Here is a 12,500-nt window from a genome sequence, read left to right as displayed (position 1 = left end):
GATAAGGTGTGTCATTCAGCTGTCTCTTGATAAGGTGTGTCATTCAGCTGTCTCTTGATAAGGTGTGTCATTCAGCTCTCTCTTGATAAGGTAAAGGTGTGTCATTCAGCTGCTAGTGAATGAGTGGTGACTAAAGAGTTAAATGAGGACTCAGTCACAACAGGAAGTGATGGGTAGGGAGCTCAGACAGCGTCCTGTGATGTCCAGGACCTGTTTCTGCACCCATAAAGAGTTACTGAATTTAATAGCAGTATGGATCAAAACGATAGTGAAGGTGTAGACTAGTGTTCACCTGCTAGTTAGTTAGTTAGTTAGTTAGTTAGTTAGTTAGAGGGGTTTAAACTAACACAGTAAACTGATAGTGAAGGTGTAGACTAGTATTCACCTGCTAGTTAGTTAGTTAGTTATTTAGTTAGTTAGTTAGAGGGGTTTAAACTAACACAGTAAACTGATAGTGAAGGTGTAGACTAGTGTTCAGCTGTTAGTTAGTTAGTTAGTTAGTTAGTTAGTTAGTGGGGTTTAAACTAACACAGTAAACCGATAGTGGAGGTGTAGACTAGTGTTCAGCTGCTAGTTAGTTAGTTAGTTAGTTAGTTAGAGGGGTTTAAACTAACACAGCAAACCGATAGTGAAGGTGTAGACTAGTGTTCACCTGCTAGTTAGTTAGTTAGTTAGTTAGTTAGTTAGAGGGGTTTAAACTAACACAGTAAACTGATAGTGAAGGTGTAGACTAGTGTTCACCTGCTAGTTAGTTAGTTAGTTAGTTAGTTAGTTAGAGGGGTTTAAACTAACACAGTAAACTGATAGTGAAGGTGTAGACTAGTATTCACCTGCTAGTTAGTTAGTTAGTTAGTTAGTTAGTTAGAGGGGTTTAAACTAACACAGTAAACTGATAGTGAAGGTGTAGACTAGTGTTCACCTGCTAGTTAGTTAGTTAGTTAGTTAGTTAGAGGGGTTTAAACTAACACAGTAAACCGATAGTGAAGGTGTGGATTAGTGTTCAGCCGCTAGTTAGTTAGTTAGTTAGTTAGTTAGTTAGTTAGTTAGTTTGTGGGGTTTAAACTAACACAGTAAACCGATAGTGAAGGTGTAGACTAGTGTTCAGCTGCTAGTTAGTTAGTTAGTTAGTTAGTTAGTTAGTTAGTTAGTTAGTTAGTTAGTTAGAGGGGTTTAAACTAACACAGTAAACCGATAGTGAAGGTGTGGATTAGTGTTCAGCCGCTAGTTAGTTAGTTAGTTAGTTAGTTAGTTAGAGGGGTTTAAACTAACACAGTCAACCGATAGTGAAGGTGTAGACTAGTGTTCACCTGCTAGTTAGTTAGTTAGTTAGTTAGTTAGAGGGGTTTAAACTAACACAGCAGCTGATAGTGAAGGTGTAGACTAGTGTTCACCTGCTAGTTAGTTAGGTAGTTAGTTAGAGGGGTTTAAACTAACACAGTAAACTGATAGTGAAGGTGTAGACTAGTGTTCAGCTGCTAGTTAGTTAGTTAGTTAGTTAGGTAGTTAGTTAGAGGGGTTTAAACTAACACAGTAAACCGATAGTGGAGGTGTAGACTAGTGTTCAGCTGCTAGTTAGTTAGTTAGTTAGTTAGAGGGGTTTAAACTAACACAGTAAACTGAGGACAAAGACAAACAGAATGGCACGACAGGAGGACGGGTTGCACATGAATTGCCTTTTGGGAACAATAAAGATTTATTGAATTGAATACGGTACCTGTTTCTGGACACCGTTGAGCTGCAACACCTTGATGATGAGCGAGGCAGTCCGTCCTTTATATTGAATAGTCCTCAACAGAGTCCCCACGTTGTCCACACTGAAGGCCTCAGACCAACGCCAGTTACCCCAGCCCTCTATACAGATATGAAGGAGCTGGAGGAGAGGAGGAGAGAGGAGGAGGGGGGGGGAGAAAGGGGGAGGAGAGGGTGGAGAGGAGGGGGGAGGAGAGGGGGGGAGGAGGAGAGGAGAGGGGGAGGAGGAGAGGGGGGAGAAGGAGAGGGGAGGAAGGGGGGAGGAGGAGAGAAGAGAGGGGAGGGGAGAGAGGAGGAGAGGAGGAGAGGGGAGGAGGAGAGGGGGGGGAGAGAGGAGGAGAGGAGGAGAGGGGAGGAGGAGAGGGGGGAGAAGGAGAGGGGAGGAAGGGGAGAGGAGGAGAGAAGAGAGGGGAGGGGAGAGGAGGAGAGGGGGGGAGAGAGAGGAGGGGAGAGGAGAGGAGGGGAGAGGAGAGGAGGAGAGGGTGGGGGGGGGGGAGGAGAAGAGACAAACATTAACATACAGTAATCACAGCATTTATGAAACACAGTGGGGTCAGGAAGGTAGTCAGAGGTACCTGGTCAGGGCCCTGACACACACACAGACACACACACGCACGCACGCACACAGACACACAGACACACACACACACAGACACATACACGCACGCACACAGACACACACACACACACACACTCTTTGATCCTGTGTGAACTCCACACTGCCTCTCGTCTGAACAGAGATCCCATTACAATAACACCACTAATCAAAGCCTCAATTCAGTTACTCCCAGATCATCATCCTCGTCGCTCGGCCGAGGCAGCCTTCTACATGGAAATGACATCATTTCTCAGATCCCGGGCGGCGTTGAGGAATTACTCCCAGGAAGAAGTGGCAAACATCAGAGAGAGGAGCAGAGGAGAGGAGAGGAGAGGAGAGGAGAGGAGAGGAGAGGAGAGGAGAGGAGAGATAGGGCTGAAGGAGAGGAAAGGAGAGGAGAGATAGGGCTGAAGGAGAGGAGAGGAGAGATAGGGCTGAAGGAGAGGAGGGGAGAGGAGAGATAGGGCTGAAGGAGAGGAGAGGAGAGGAGAGATAGGGCTGAAGGAGAGGAGAGGAGAGGAGAGGAGAGGAGAGGAGAGGGTTTAGTGGCAGTCACTGGTCTACATGAGGGGAGGAGAGGAGAGCCAGAGGAGAGGAGAGGAGAGGAGAGGAGAGGAGAGGAGAGGAGAGGAGAGATAGGGCTGAAGGAGAGGAGAGGAGAGGAGAGATAAGGGCTGAAGGGGAGGAGAGGAGAGGAGAGGAGAGCGGAGGAGATGAGCGGAGAGAGAAGGCTGGAGGAGAGGAAACAGAGGGCTGGAGGAGAGGAGAGAGCCTCGACACACACACACCTCAGGAGAGCACCTCAGGCCCATCTGTGGAGAGGAGAGTTTGTTATTTCAACAGCCCCTCCCTTCCTCCCCCCTTGGCCCCCTCCTCCCCCGGTCCGTTTTTATCATGCCTGTGGTTGGCCGTGACCTTTAGGGAACAGACACAATAACGTCTCCCTCCCCTCAGACTTCAAATGGTCGCGGACTCTCTTATTTGAGTTCAGCGTCAATCCAAGCAGATAAACAGTGACACACCACTGTTCTGGACACGAAGGAAAACAACACAGGTCTGAATGAAGGGTGAGTCCCAAATGGAGCCCTATTCCCTATATAGTGCACTACTTTAGACCAGGGCCCTATTCCCTATATAGTGCACTACTTTAGACCAGGGCCCTATTCCCTATATAGTGCACTACTTTAGACCAGAGTCCTATGGAACCCTATTCCCTATATAGTGCACTACTTTAGACCAGGACCCTATTGCCTATATAGTGCACTACTTAGACCAGGACCCTATTGCCTATGTAGTGCACTACTTTAGACCATAGCCCTATTCCCTATATAGAGCACTACTTTAGACCAGAGCCCTATTCCCTATATAGAGCACTACTTTAGACCATAGCCCTATTCTCTATATAGAGCACTACTTTAGACCAGAGCCCTATTCCCTATATAGAGCACTACTTTAGACCATAGCCCTATTCCCTATATAGAGCACTACTTTAGACCAGGGCCCTATTCCCTATATAGTGCACTACTTTAGACCAGAGCCCTATTCCCTATATAGTGCACTACTTTAGACCAGGGCCCTATTCCCTATATAGTGCACTACTTTAGACCAGGGCCCTATTCCATAGCCTGGTCTGGCCTGGCCTGGTCTGGTCTGGTCTAGCCTGGTTTGGCCTGGTTTGGTCTAGTCTGGTCTGGTCTGGTCTGGTTTGGTCTAGTCTGGTCTGGTCTGGTCTAGTCTAGTCTGGTCTGGCCTAGTCTGGTCTGGTCTAGTCTAGTCTGGTCTGGCCTAGTCTGGTCTGGCCTGGTCTGGTCTGGTCTGGTTTGGTCTAGTCTGGTCTAGTCTAGTCTGGTCTAGTCTAGTCTGGTCTGGCCTAGTCTGGTCTGGTCTGGTCTAGTCTGGTCTGGTCTGTTCTAGGCTGGTCTAGCCTGGTCTGGTCTAGTCTGGTCTAGCCTGGTCTGGTCTGGTCTGGTCTGGCCTGGTCTGGTCTGGTCTGGTCTGGCCTGGTCTGGTCTGGTCTGGCCTTGTCTGGTCTGGTCTGGCCTGGTCTGGTCTGGCCTGGTCTGGCCTGGTCTGGTCTGGCCTGGTCTGGCCTGGTCTGGCCTGGTCTGGTCTGGCCTGGTCTGGTCTGGTCTGGCCTGGTCTGGCCTGGTCTGGTCTGGCCTGGTCTGGTCTGGTCTGGCCTGGTCTGGTCTGGTCTAGCCTGGTCTGGTCTGGCCTGGTCTGCCAGAGACTAGGTTAACAGCAGTGAGTGGAACAGAGCAACACCGCCTGATAAAATGAACAACATGTCCTCTTGGCTGGCCCTGTTTTACTGTTCTGCTCCACCCCCGAGGAGAAGTTCACTAAGAAACACAGCCAAGTCATTCCACAGAGACATATGCCTTAATGTCTCAGCTGAACAGAACAGAACGGAGGAGGAACCCAGAACCAACACAAAAACCCAGCTGGACCATTAACACGGCCACAGCAGAGATCATCAACTACATTCACAAGTTGGTATTTTTTGTTTTGCTCAGAAAACTCTGGAGGCCAAATAAAAATCACATCGGGCCACCAGTTGGGGAAACCTGCAGGACAGGATGAGACAGACACTAAGACAAACAGAGAGAGAGGGAAGCCTGCAGTACAGGATGAGACAGACACTAAGACAAACAGAGAGAGAGGGAAACCTGCAGGACAGGATGAGACAGACACTAAGACAAACAGAGAGAGAGGGAAGCCTGCAGGACAGGATGAGACAGACACTAAGACAAACAGAGAGAGAGGGAAGCCTGCAGGACAGGATGAGACAGACACTAAGACAAACAGAGAGAGAGGGAAGCCTGCAGTACAGAATGAGACAGACACTAAGACAAACAGAGAGAGAGGGAAGCCTGCAGGACAGGATGAGACAGACACTAAGACAAACAGAGAGAGAGGGAAACCTGCAGGACAGGATGAGACAGACACTAAGACAAACAGAGAGAGGGAAGCCTGCAGGACAGGATGAGACAGACACTAAGACAAACAGAGAGAGAGGGAAGCCTGCAGGACAGGATGAGACAGACACTAAGACAAACAGAGAGAGAGGGAAGCCTGCAGGACAGGATGAGACAGACACTAAGACAAACAGAGAGAGGGAAGCCTGCAGGACAGGATGAGACAGACACTAAGACAAACAGAGAGAGAGGGAAGCCTGCAGGACAGGATGAGACAGACACTAAGACAAACAGAGAGAGAGGGAAGCCTGCAGGACAGGATGAGACAGACACTAAGACAAACAGAGAGAGAGGGAAGCCTGCAGGACAGGATGAGACAGACACTAAGACAAACAGAGAGAGAGGGAAGCCTGCAGTACAGGATGAGACAGACACTAAGACAAACAGAGAGAGAGGGAAGCCTGCAGTACAGGATGAGACAGACACTAAGACAAACAGAGAGAGAGGGAAGCCTGCAGTACAGGATGAGACAGACACTAAGACAGAGAGAGAGGGAAGCCTGCAGTACAGAGTGAGACAGACACTAAGACAGAGAGAGAGGGAAGCCTGCAGTACAGAATGAGACAGACACTAAGACAAACAGAGAGAGAGGGAAGCCTGACTGGGCTGGTGGAAGCTGGGTAGTACCAGAACAGTCCTAACCCTGGACATTAGACTGGTTCTCTTCATGTTATAGACTCATAGCAGAAAAACAACAAGAATCACAGGAACAGGGATATTTCTGTCTGAATTTCACAGTTTATAGACTGACTGGTCTCGTTGTGACTGACTGGTCTTGTTGTGACAGACTGGTCTTGTTGTGACTGACTGGTCTTGTTGTGACTGACTGGTCTTGTTGTGACTGACTGGTCTTGTTGTGACTGACTGGTCTTGTTGTGACTGACTGGTCTCGTTGTGACTGACTGGTCTCGTTGTGACTGACTGGTCTCGTTGTGACAGACTGGTCTTGTTGTGACTGACTGGTCTCGTTGTGACAGACTGGTCTCGTTGTGACAGACTGGTCTTGTTGTGACTGACTGGTCTCGTTGTGACAGACTGGTCTTGTTGTGACTGACTGGTCTCGTTGTGACTGACTGGTCTCGTTGTGACAGACTGGTCTTGTTGTGACTGACTGGTCTCGTTGTGACTGACTGGTCTTGTTGTGACAGACTGGTCTTGTTGTGACTGACTGGTCTCGTTGTGACTGACTGGTCTTGTTGTGACTGACTGGTCTCGTTGTGACAGACTGGTCTCGTTGTGACTGACTGGTCTCGTTGTGACAGACTGGTCTCGTTGTGACATATTTCACAAGTCAAAGACTTTGTTGAACGCCGAGTAACAGGAGAAGCAAAACTTTCCTTCATCATCATCGGGGAGAAACAACGTCAATGGAGGTACAAGGTAGAGCTGAGAACGACTGTAACAAGCAACATCTGCCTGTCGCTCATATTACAAAGCTCTTTAAAGGTCAAGACAACAGCGTGGCCGGGAGACAGGATGAGGACATCGTCTATAACCCCCCCCCCCCCCCTCCCCGCCCTCACCACTGTCACCAGATGAAAATCAATACCTCTGGTGATCCCCGTGTCACAAATCATTAACACACCTAGCAAGACTCTCTCGCGCCGGGTTTCCTGGGTTTTTTTTTTCTCCGGAGGTATTGGCGGCCACAGAGGATCAGTCTGTTTCCATGGGGATTACAGACGGACAAAAAAAAAAAAAAAAACCCAAGCACATAGTTGTGGCGCAGCGTTTCAGACCGCTGTGAAGCAACAACACCACCCATTGCTGTAAATTACCCTGCTGTGAGTCAATTAACACAACCCCCGCTGGGCTGTGTGTGTAACGTCTACCACCCTGCTACGTCATAGGGCCGTTCCCATTAATATATCACAACAACGTTTCCTGGTAAAACACACTAATGTAAAAAATGACAGATTCCTTACTTCCAGACACGAGCCCACACAGACCCCCCCCCCCCCCCCCCCCCCCCGGACAGGAAGAGGACCGCTGTAATCACTAGTCTACTGTCCGCTCTCTTCTCCTGAGAGGACCACTGTAATCACCAGTCTACTGTCGTCTCTCTTCTCCTGAGAGGACCACTGTAATCACTAGTCTACTGTCCTCTCTCTTCTCCTGAGAGGACCACTGTAATCACTAGTCTACTGTCCTCTCTCTTCTCCTGAGAGGACCACTGTAATCACTAGTCTACTGTCCTCTCTCTTCTCCTGAGAGGACCACTGTAATCACTAGTCTACTGTCCTCTCTCTTCTCCTGAGAGGACCGCTGTCATCACTAGTCTACTGTCCTCTCTCTTCTCCTGAGAGGACCACTGTAATCACTAGTCTACTGTCCTCTCTCTTCTCCTGAGAGGACCGCTGTCATAACTAGTCTACTGTCCGCTCTCTTCTCCTGAGAGGACCACTGTAATCACTAGTCTACTGTCCTCTCTCTTCTCCTGAGATGACCACTGTAATCACTAGTCTACTGTCCTCTCTCTTCTCCTGAGTGGACCACTGTCATAACTAGTCTACTGTCCGCTCTCTTCTCCTGAGAGGACCACTGTAATCAAGAGTCTACTGTCCTCTCTCTTCTCCTGAGAGGACCACTGTAATCACTAGTCTACTGTCCTCTCTCTTCTCCTGAGAGGACCACTGTGATCACTAGTCTACTGTCCTCTCTCTTCTCCTGAGAGGATCACTGTAATCAATAGTCTACTGTCCTCTCTCTTCTCCTGAGAGGACCACTGTAATCACTAGTCTACTGTCCTCTCTCTTCTCCTGAGAGGACCACTGTAACCATCACTCGTTCTCCTCTCCTCTCCTCTCCTCTCCTTTCATGTCCTCTCCTCTCCTCTCCTTTCATGTCCTCTCCTCTTCTCTCCTTTCATGTCCTCTCCTGTTCCTCTCCTCTCCTCTCCTTTCATGTCCTCTCCTCTCCTTTCATGTCCTCTCCTCTCCTTTCATGTTCTCTCCTGTTCCTCTCCTCTCCTCTCCTTTCATGTCCTCTCCTGTTCCTCTCCTCTCCTCTCCTTTCATGTCCTTTCATGTTCTCTCCTCTCCTGTTCCTCTCTTCTCCTATCCTTTCATGTTCTCTCCTCTCCTCTCCTCTCCTCTCATTTCATGCCCTCTCCTCTCCTCTCATCTCCTCTCCTCTCCTCTCCTCTCCTTTCATGTCCTCTCCTCTCCTTTCATGTCCTCTCCTCTCCTTTCCTTTCATGTTCTCTCCTCTCCTCTCATTTCATGCCCTCTCCTCTCCTCTCCTCTCCTTTCATGTCCTCTCCTCTCCTTTCATGTCCTCTCCTCTCCTTTCCTTTCATGTTCTCTCCTCTCCTCTCCTCTCCTCTACTTTCATGTTCTCTTCTCTTATTTCATGCCCTCTCCTCTCCTTTCATGTCCTCTCCTCTCCTCTCCTTTCATGTTCTCTCCTCTCCTGTTCCTCTCTTCTCCTCTCCTTTCATGTTCTCTCCTCTCCTCTCCTCTCCTCTCCTCTCCTCTCCTGTTCTCTTCACTCATTTCATGCCCTCTCCTCTCCTCTCCTCTCATCTCCTTTCATGTCCTCTCCTCTCCTTTGCTTTCATGTTCTCTCCTCTCCTCTCCTCTCCTCTCATGTTCTCTTCTCTCATTTCATGCCCTCTCCTCTCCTCTCCTCTCCTCTCCTCTCCTCTCCTCTCATGTCCTCTCCTCTCCTTTCATGTTCTCTCCTCTCCTTTCATGTTCTCTCCTCTCCTGTTCCTCTCTTCTCCTCTCCTCTCCTCTCCTTTCATGTCCTCTCCTCTCCTTTCATGTTCTCTCCTCTCCTTTCATGTTCTCTCCTCTCCTGTTCCTCTCTTCTCCTCTCCTCTCCTCTCCTTTCATGTCCTCTCCTCTCCTTTCATGTTCTCTCCTCTCCTTTCATGTTCTCTCCTCTCCTGTTCCTCTCTTCTCCTCTCCTCTCCTTTCCCTTCATGTCCTCTCCTCTCCTGTTCCTCTCTTCTCCTCTCCTCTCCTTTCCTTTCATGTTCTCTCCTCTCCTCTCCTGTTCCTCTCTTCTCCTCTCCTCTCCTTTCCTTTCATGTTCTCTCCTCTCCTTTCCTTTCATGTCCTCTCCTCTCCTCTCCTGTTCTCTTCTCTCATTTCATGCCCTCTCCTCTCCTCTCCTTTCATGTTCTCTCCTCTCCTCTCCTTTCATGTTCTCTCCTCTCCTCTTCTCTCCTCTCCTGTTCTCTTCTCTCATTTCATGCTCTCTCCTCTCCTCTCCTCTCCTCTCCTTTCATGTCCTCTCCTCTCCTTTCCTTTCATGTTCTCTCCTCTCCTTTCCTTTCATGTCCTCTCCTCTCCTTTCCTTTCATGTTCTCTCCTCTCCTCTCCTCTCCTCTCCTTTCATGTCCTCTCCTCTCCTTTCCTTTCATGTCCTCTCCTCTCCTGTTCTCTTCTCTCATTTCATGCCCTCTCCTCTCCTCTCCTTTCATGTTCTCTCCTCTCCTCTCCTTTCATGTTCTCTCCTCTCCTCTCCTCTCCTCTCCTTTCATGTCCTCTCCTCTCCTTTCCTTTCATGTTCTCTCCTCTCCTCTCCTCTCCTCTCCCCTCTCCTCTCCTCTCCTCTCCTCTCCTCTCCTCTCCTCTCCTCTCCTCAGTGAGAATGTGATCATCACTCCTGGACCCTCAGAGGAACAAGAGACCAAGCCTCAGTGCAGAGCAGCAAAGCAGCAGTGGCTGTCCCATTACTACTGTTCCTTCCTGTTCCTGTTGTCCTCAGACTGCAGGGGAACTTGGAGCCATCCTTCCTGTATTACTTCCTGTTGTCCTCAGACTGCAGGGGAACTTGGAGCCATCCTTCCTGTATTACTTCCTGTTGTCCTCAGACTGCAGGGGAACTTGGAGCCATCCTTCCTGTATTACTTCCTGATGTCCTCAGACTGCAGGGGAACTTGGAGCCATCCTTCCTGTATTACTTCCTGTTGTCCTCATCCATGCCAACTGACTGATGGGACCCTGCTTGTGTGTTGTTGTCCTGAGAGGATGTGTTCAGGAAGGTGAAACAGAGAAACAGGGCCCTGCCTGTCTGGTGGTGAAGGATCAGGGAGCTGCGACCGAGCTAATGAACACCAGGTTAACACTGAGACAACTGAGGACATGGACTACCCCTCTATCCCAGGAGGTATGTAGGGTAGTGAAACAGTCAGTCTCTATCCCAGGAGGTATGTAGGGTAGTGAACCCAGGAGGTATGTAGGGTAGTGAACCAGTCAGTCTCTATCCCAGGAGGTATGTAGGGTAGTGAACCAGTCAGTCTCTATCCCAGGAGATATGTAGGGTAGTGAACCAGTCAGTCTCTATCCCAGGAGATATGTAGGGTAGTGAACCAGTCAGTCTCTATCCCAGGAGGTATGTAGGGTAGTGAACCAGTCAGTCTCTATCCCAGGAGGTATGTAGGGTAGTGAACCAGTCAGTCTCTATCCCAGGAGGTATGTAGGGTAGTGAACCAGTCAGTCTCTATCCCAGGAGGTATGTAGGGTAGTGAACCAGTCAGTCTCTATCCCAGGAGGTATGTAGGGTAGTGAACCAGTCAGTCTCTATCCCAGGAGGTATGTAGGGTAGTGAACCAGTCAGTCTCTATCCCAGGAGGTATGTAGGGTAGTGAACCAGTCAGTCTCTATCCCAGGAGGTATGTAGAGTAGTGAACCAGTCAGTCTCTATCCCAGGAGGTATGTAGGGTAGTGAACCCAGGAGGCATGTAGGGTAGTGAACCAGTCAGTTTCTATCCCAGGAGGTATGTAGGGTAGTGAACCAGTCTCAGTCTCTATCCCAGGAGGTATGTAGGGTAGTGAAACAGTCTCAGTCTCTATCCCAAGAGGTATGTAGGGTAGTGAACCCAGGAGGTATGTAGGGTGGTGAACCAGTCAGTCTCTATCCCAGGAGGTATGTAGGGTAATGAACCAGTCAGTCTCTATCCCAGGAGGTATGTAGGGTAGTGAACCAGTCAGTCTCTATCCCAGGAGGTGTGTAGGGTAGTGAACCAGTCAGTCTCTATCCCAGGAGGTATGTAGGGTAGTGAACCAGTCAGTCTCTATCCCAGGAGGTATGTAGGGTAATGAACCAGTCAGTCTCTATCCCAGGAGGTATGTAGGGTAGTGCACCAGTCAGTCTCTATCCCAGGAGGTATGAGGGTAGTAAACCAGTCAGTCTCTATCCCAGAAGGTATGTAGGGTAGTGGACCAGTCAGTCTCTATCCCAGGAGGTATGTAGGATAGTGGACCAGTCAGTCTCTATACCAGGAGGTATGTAGGGTAGTGAACCAGTCAGTCTCTATCCCAGGAGGTATGTAGGGTAGTGAACCAGTCAGTCTCTATCCCAGGAGGTATGTAGGGTAATGAACTAGTCAGTCTCTATCCCAGGAGGTATGTAGGGTAGTGAACCAGTCTCAGTCTCTATCCCAGGAGGTATGTAGGATAGTGAACCAGTCTCAGTCTCTATCCCAGGAGGTATGTAGGGTAGTGAACCAGTCAGTCTCTATCCCAGGAGGTATGTAGGGTAGTGAACCAGTCAGTCTCTATCCCAGGAGGTATGTAGGGTAGTGAACCCAGGAGGTATGTAGGGTAGTGAACCAGTCAGTCTCTATCCCAGGAGGTATGTAGGGTAGTGAACCAGTCAGTCTCTATCCCAGGAGGTATGTAGGGTAGTGAACCAGTCAGTCTCTATCCCAGGAGGTGTGTAGGGTAGTGAACCAGTCAGTCTCTATCCCAGGAGGTATGTAGGGTAGTGGACAAGTCAGTCTCTATCACAGGAGGTATGTAGGGTAGTGAACCCAGTCTCTGTCTCTACAAAACAAGACAACCCGACATCAACGGCCACAAGTGTAATGCATTGTTTTGGAGCGGGAGGAAGGAGGTCCAGACTACAGACAGGCCTCATTGAGGGGATGTGCTGTGGGTCTGCAGGAGAACAATAGAGACAGGACCAGCATTGTCCCATAGTTCTCCTGCGTTACCATGGCATTCCAGACAGAGAGCTTCCAAGCCAGAGGGCCGCAAGTGTCTGTGGACAACGGGAGCCAGCAAAAATACAAACTGTCTGAGTGGTGGTGTATACACACACACACACACACACACACACAGTCTGAGTGGTGGTGTACACACACACACACACACACACACACACACATACACACACACACACACACACACACACACACACACACACACACACTGAGTGGTGGT

General features: G+C 49.3%; 1 protein-coding gene across 1 annotated transcript in view; it reads right to left on the bottom strand.

Moving 5' to 3' along the window:
- LOC149984267 (intermembrane lipid transfer protein VPS13B-like) overlaps nucleotides 1-12,500 on the bottom strand; it is a 721,339-nt gene that overhangs the window by 60,569 nt on the left and 648,270 nt on the right. The window contains 1 exon segment of the mRNA XM_090230526.1: nucleotides 1,715-1,870. Within this exon segment, the coding sequence (XP_090086652.1) occupies nucleotides 1,715-1,870 (156 nt within the window).

This window comes from Oncorhynchus mykiss, chromosome 3, assembly GCF_057628025.1.
Source record: "Oncorhynchus mykiss isolate SJ-2025 chromosome 3, ASM5762802v1, whole genome shotgun sequence".
Classification (NCBI taxonomy): domain Eukaryota; kingdom Metazoa; phylum Chordata; class Actinopteri; order Salmoniformes; family Salmonidae; genus Oncorhynchus; species Oncorhynchus mykiss.
This window is presented reverse-complemented; position numbering and strand designations above follow the sequence as displayed.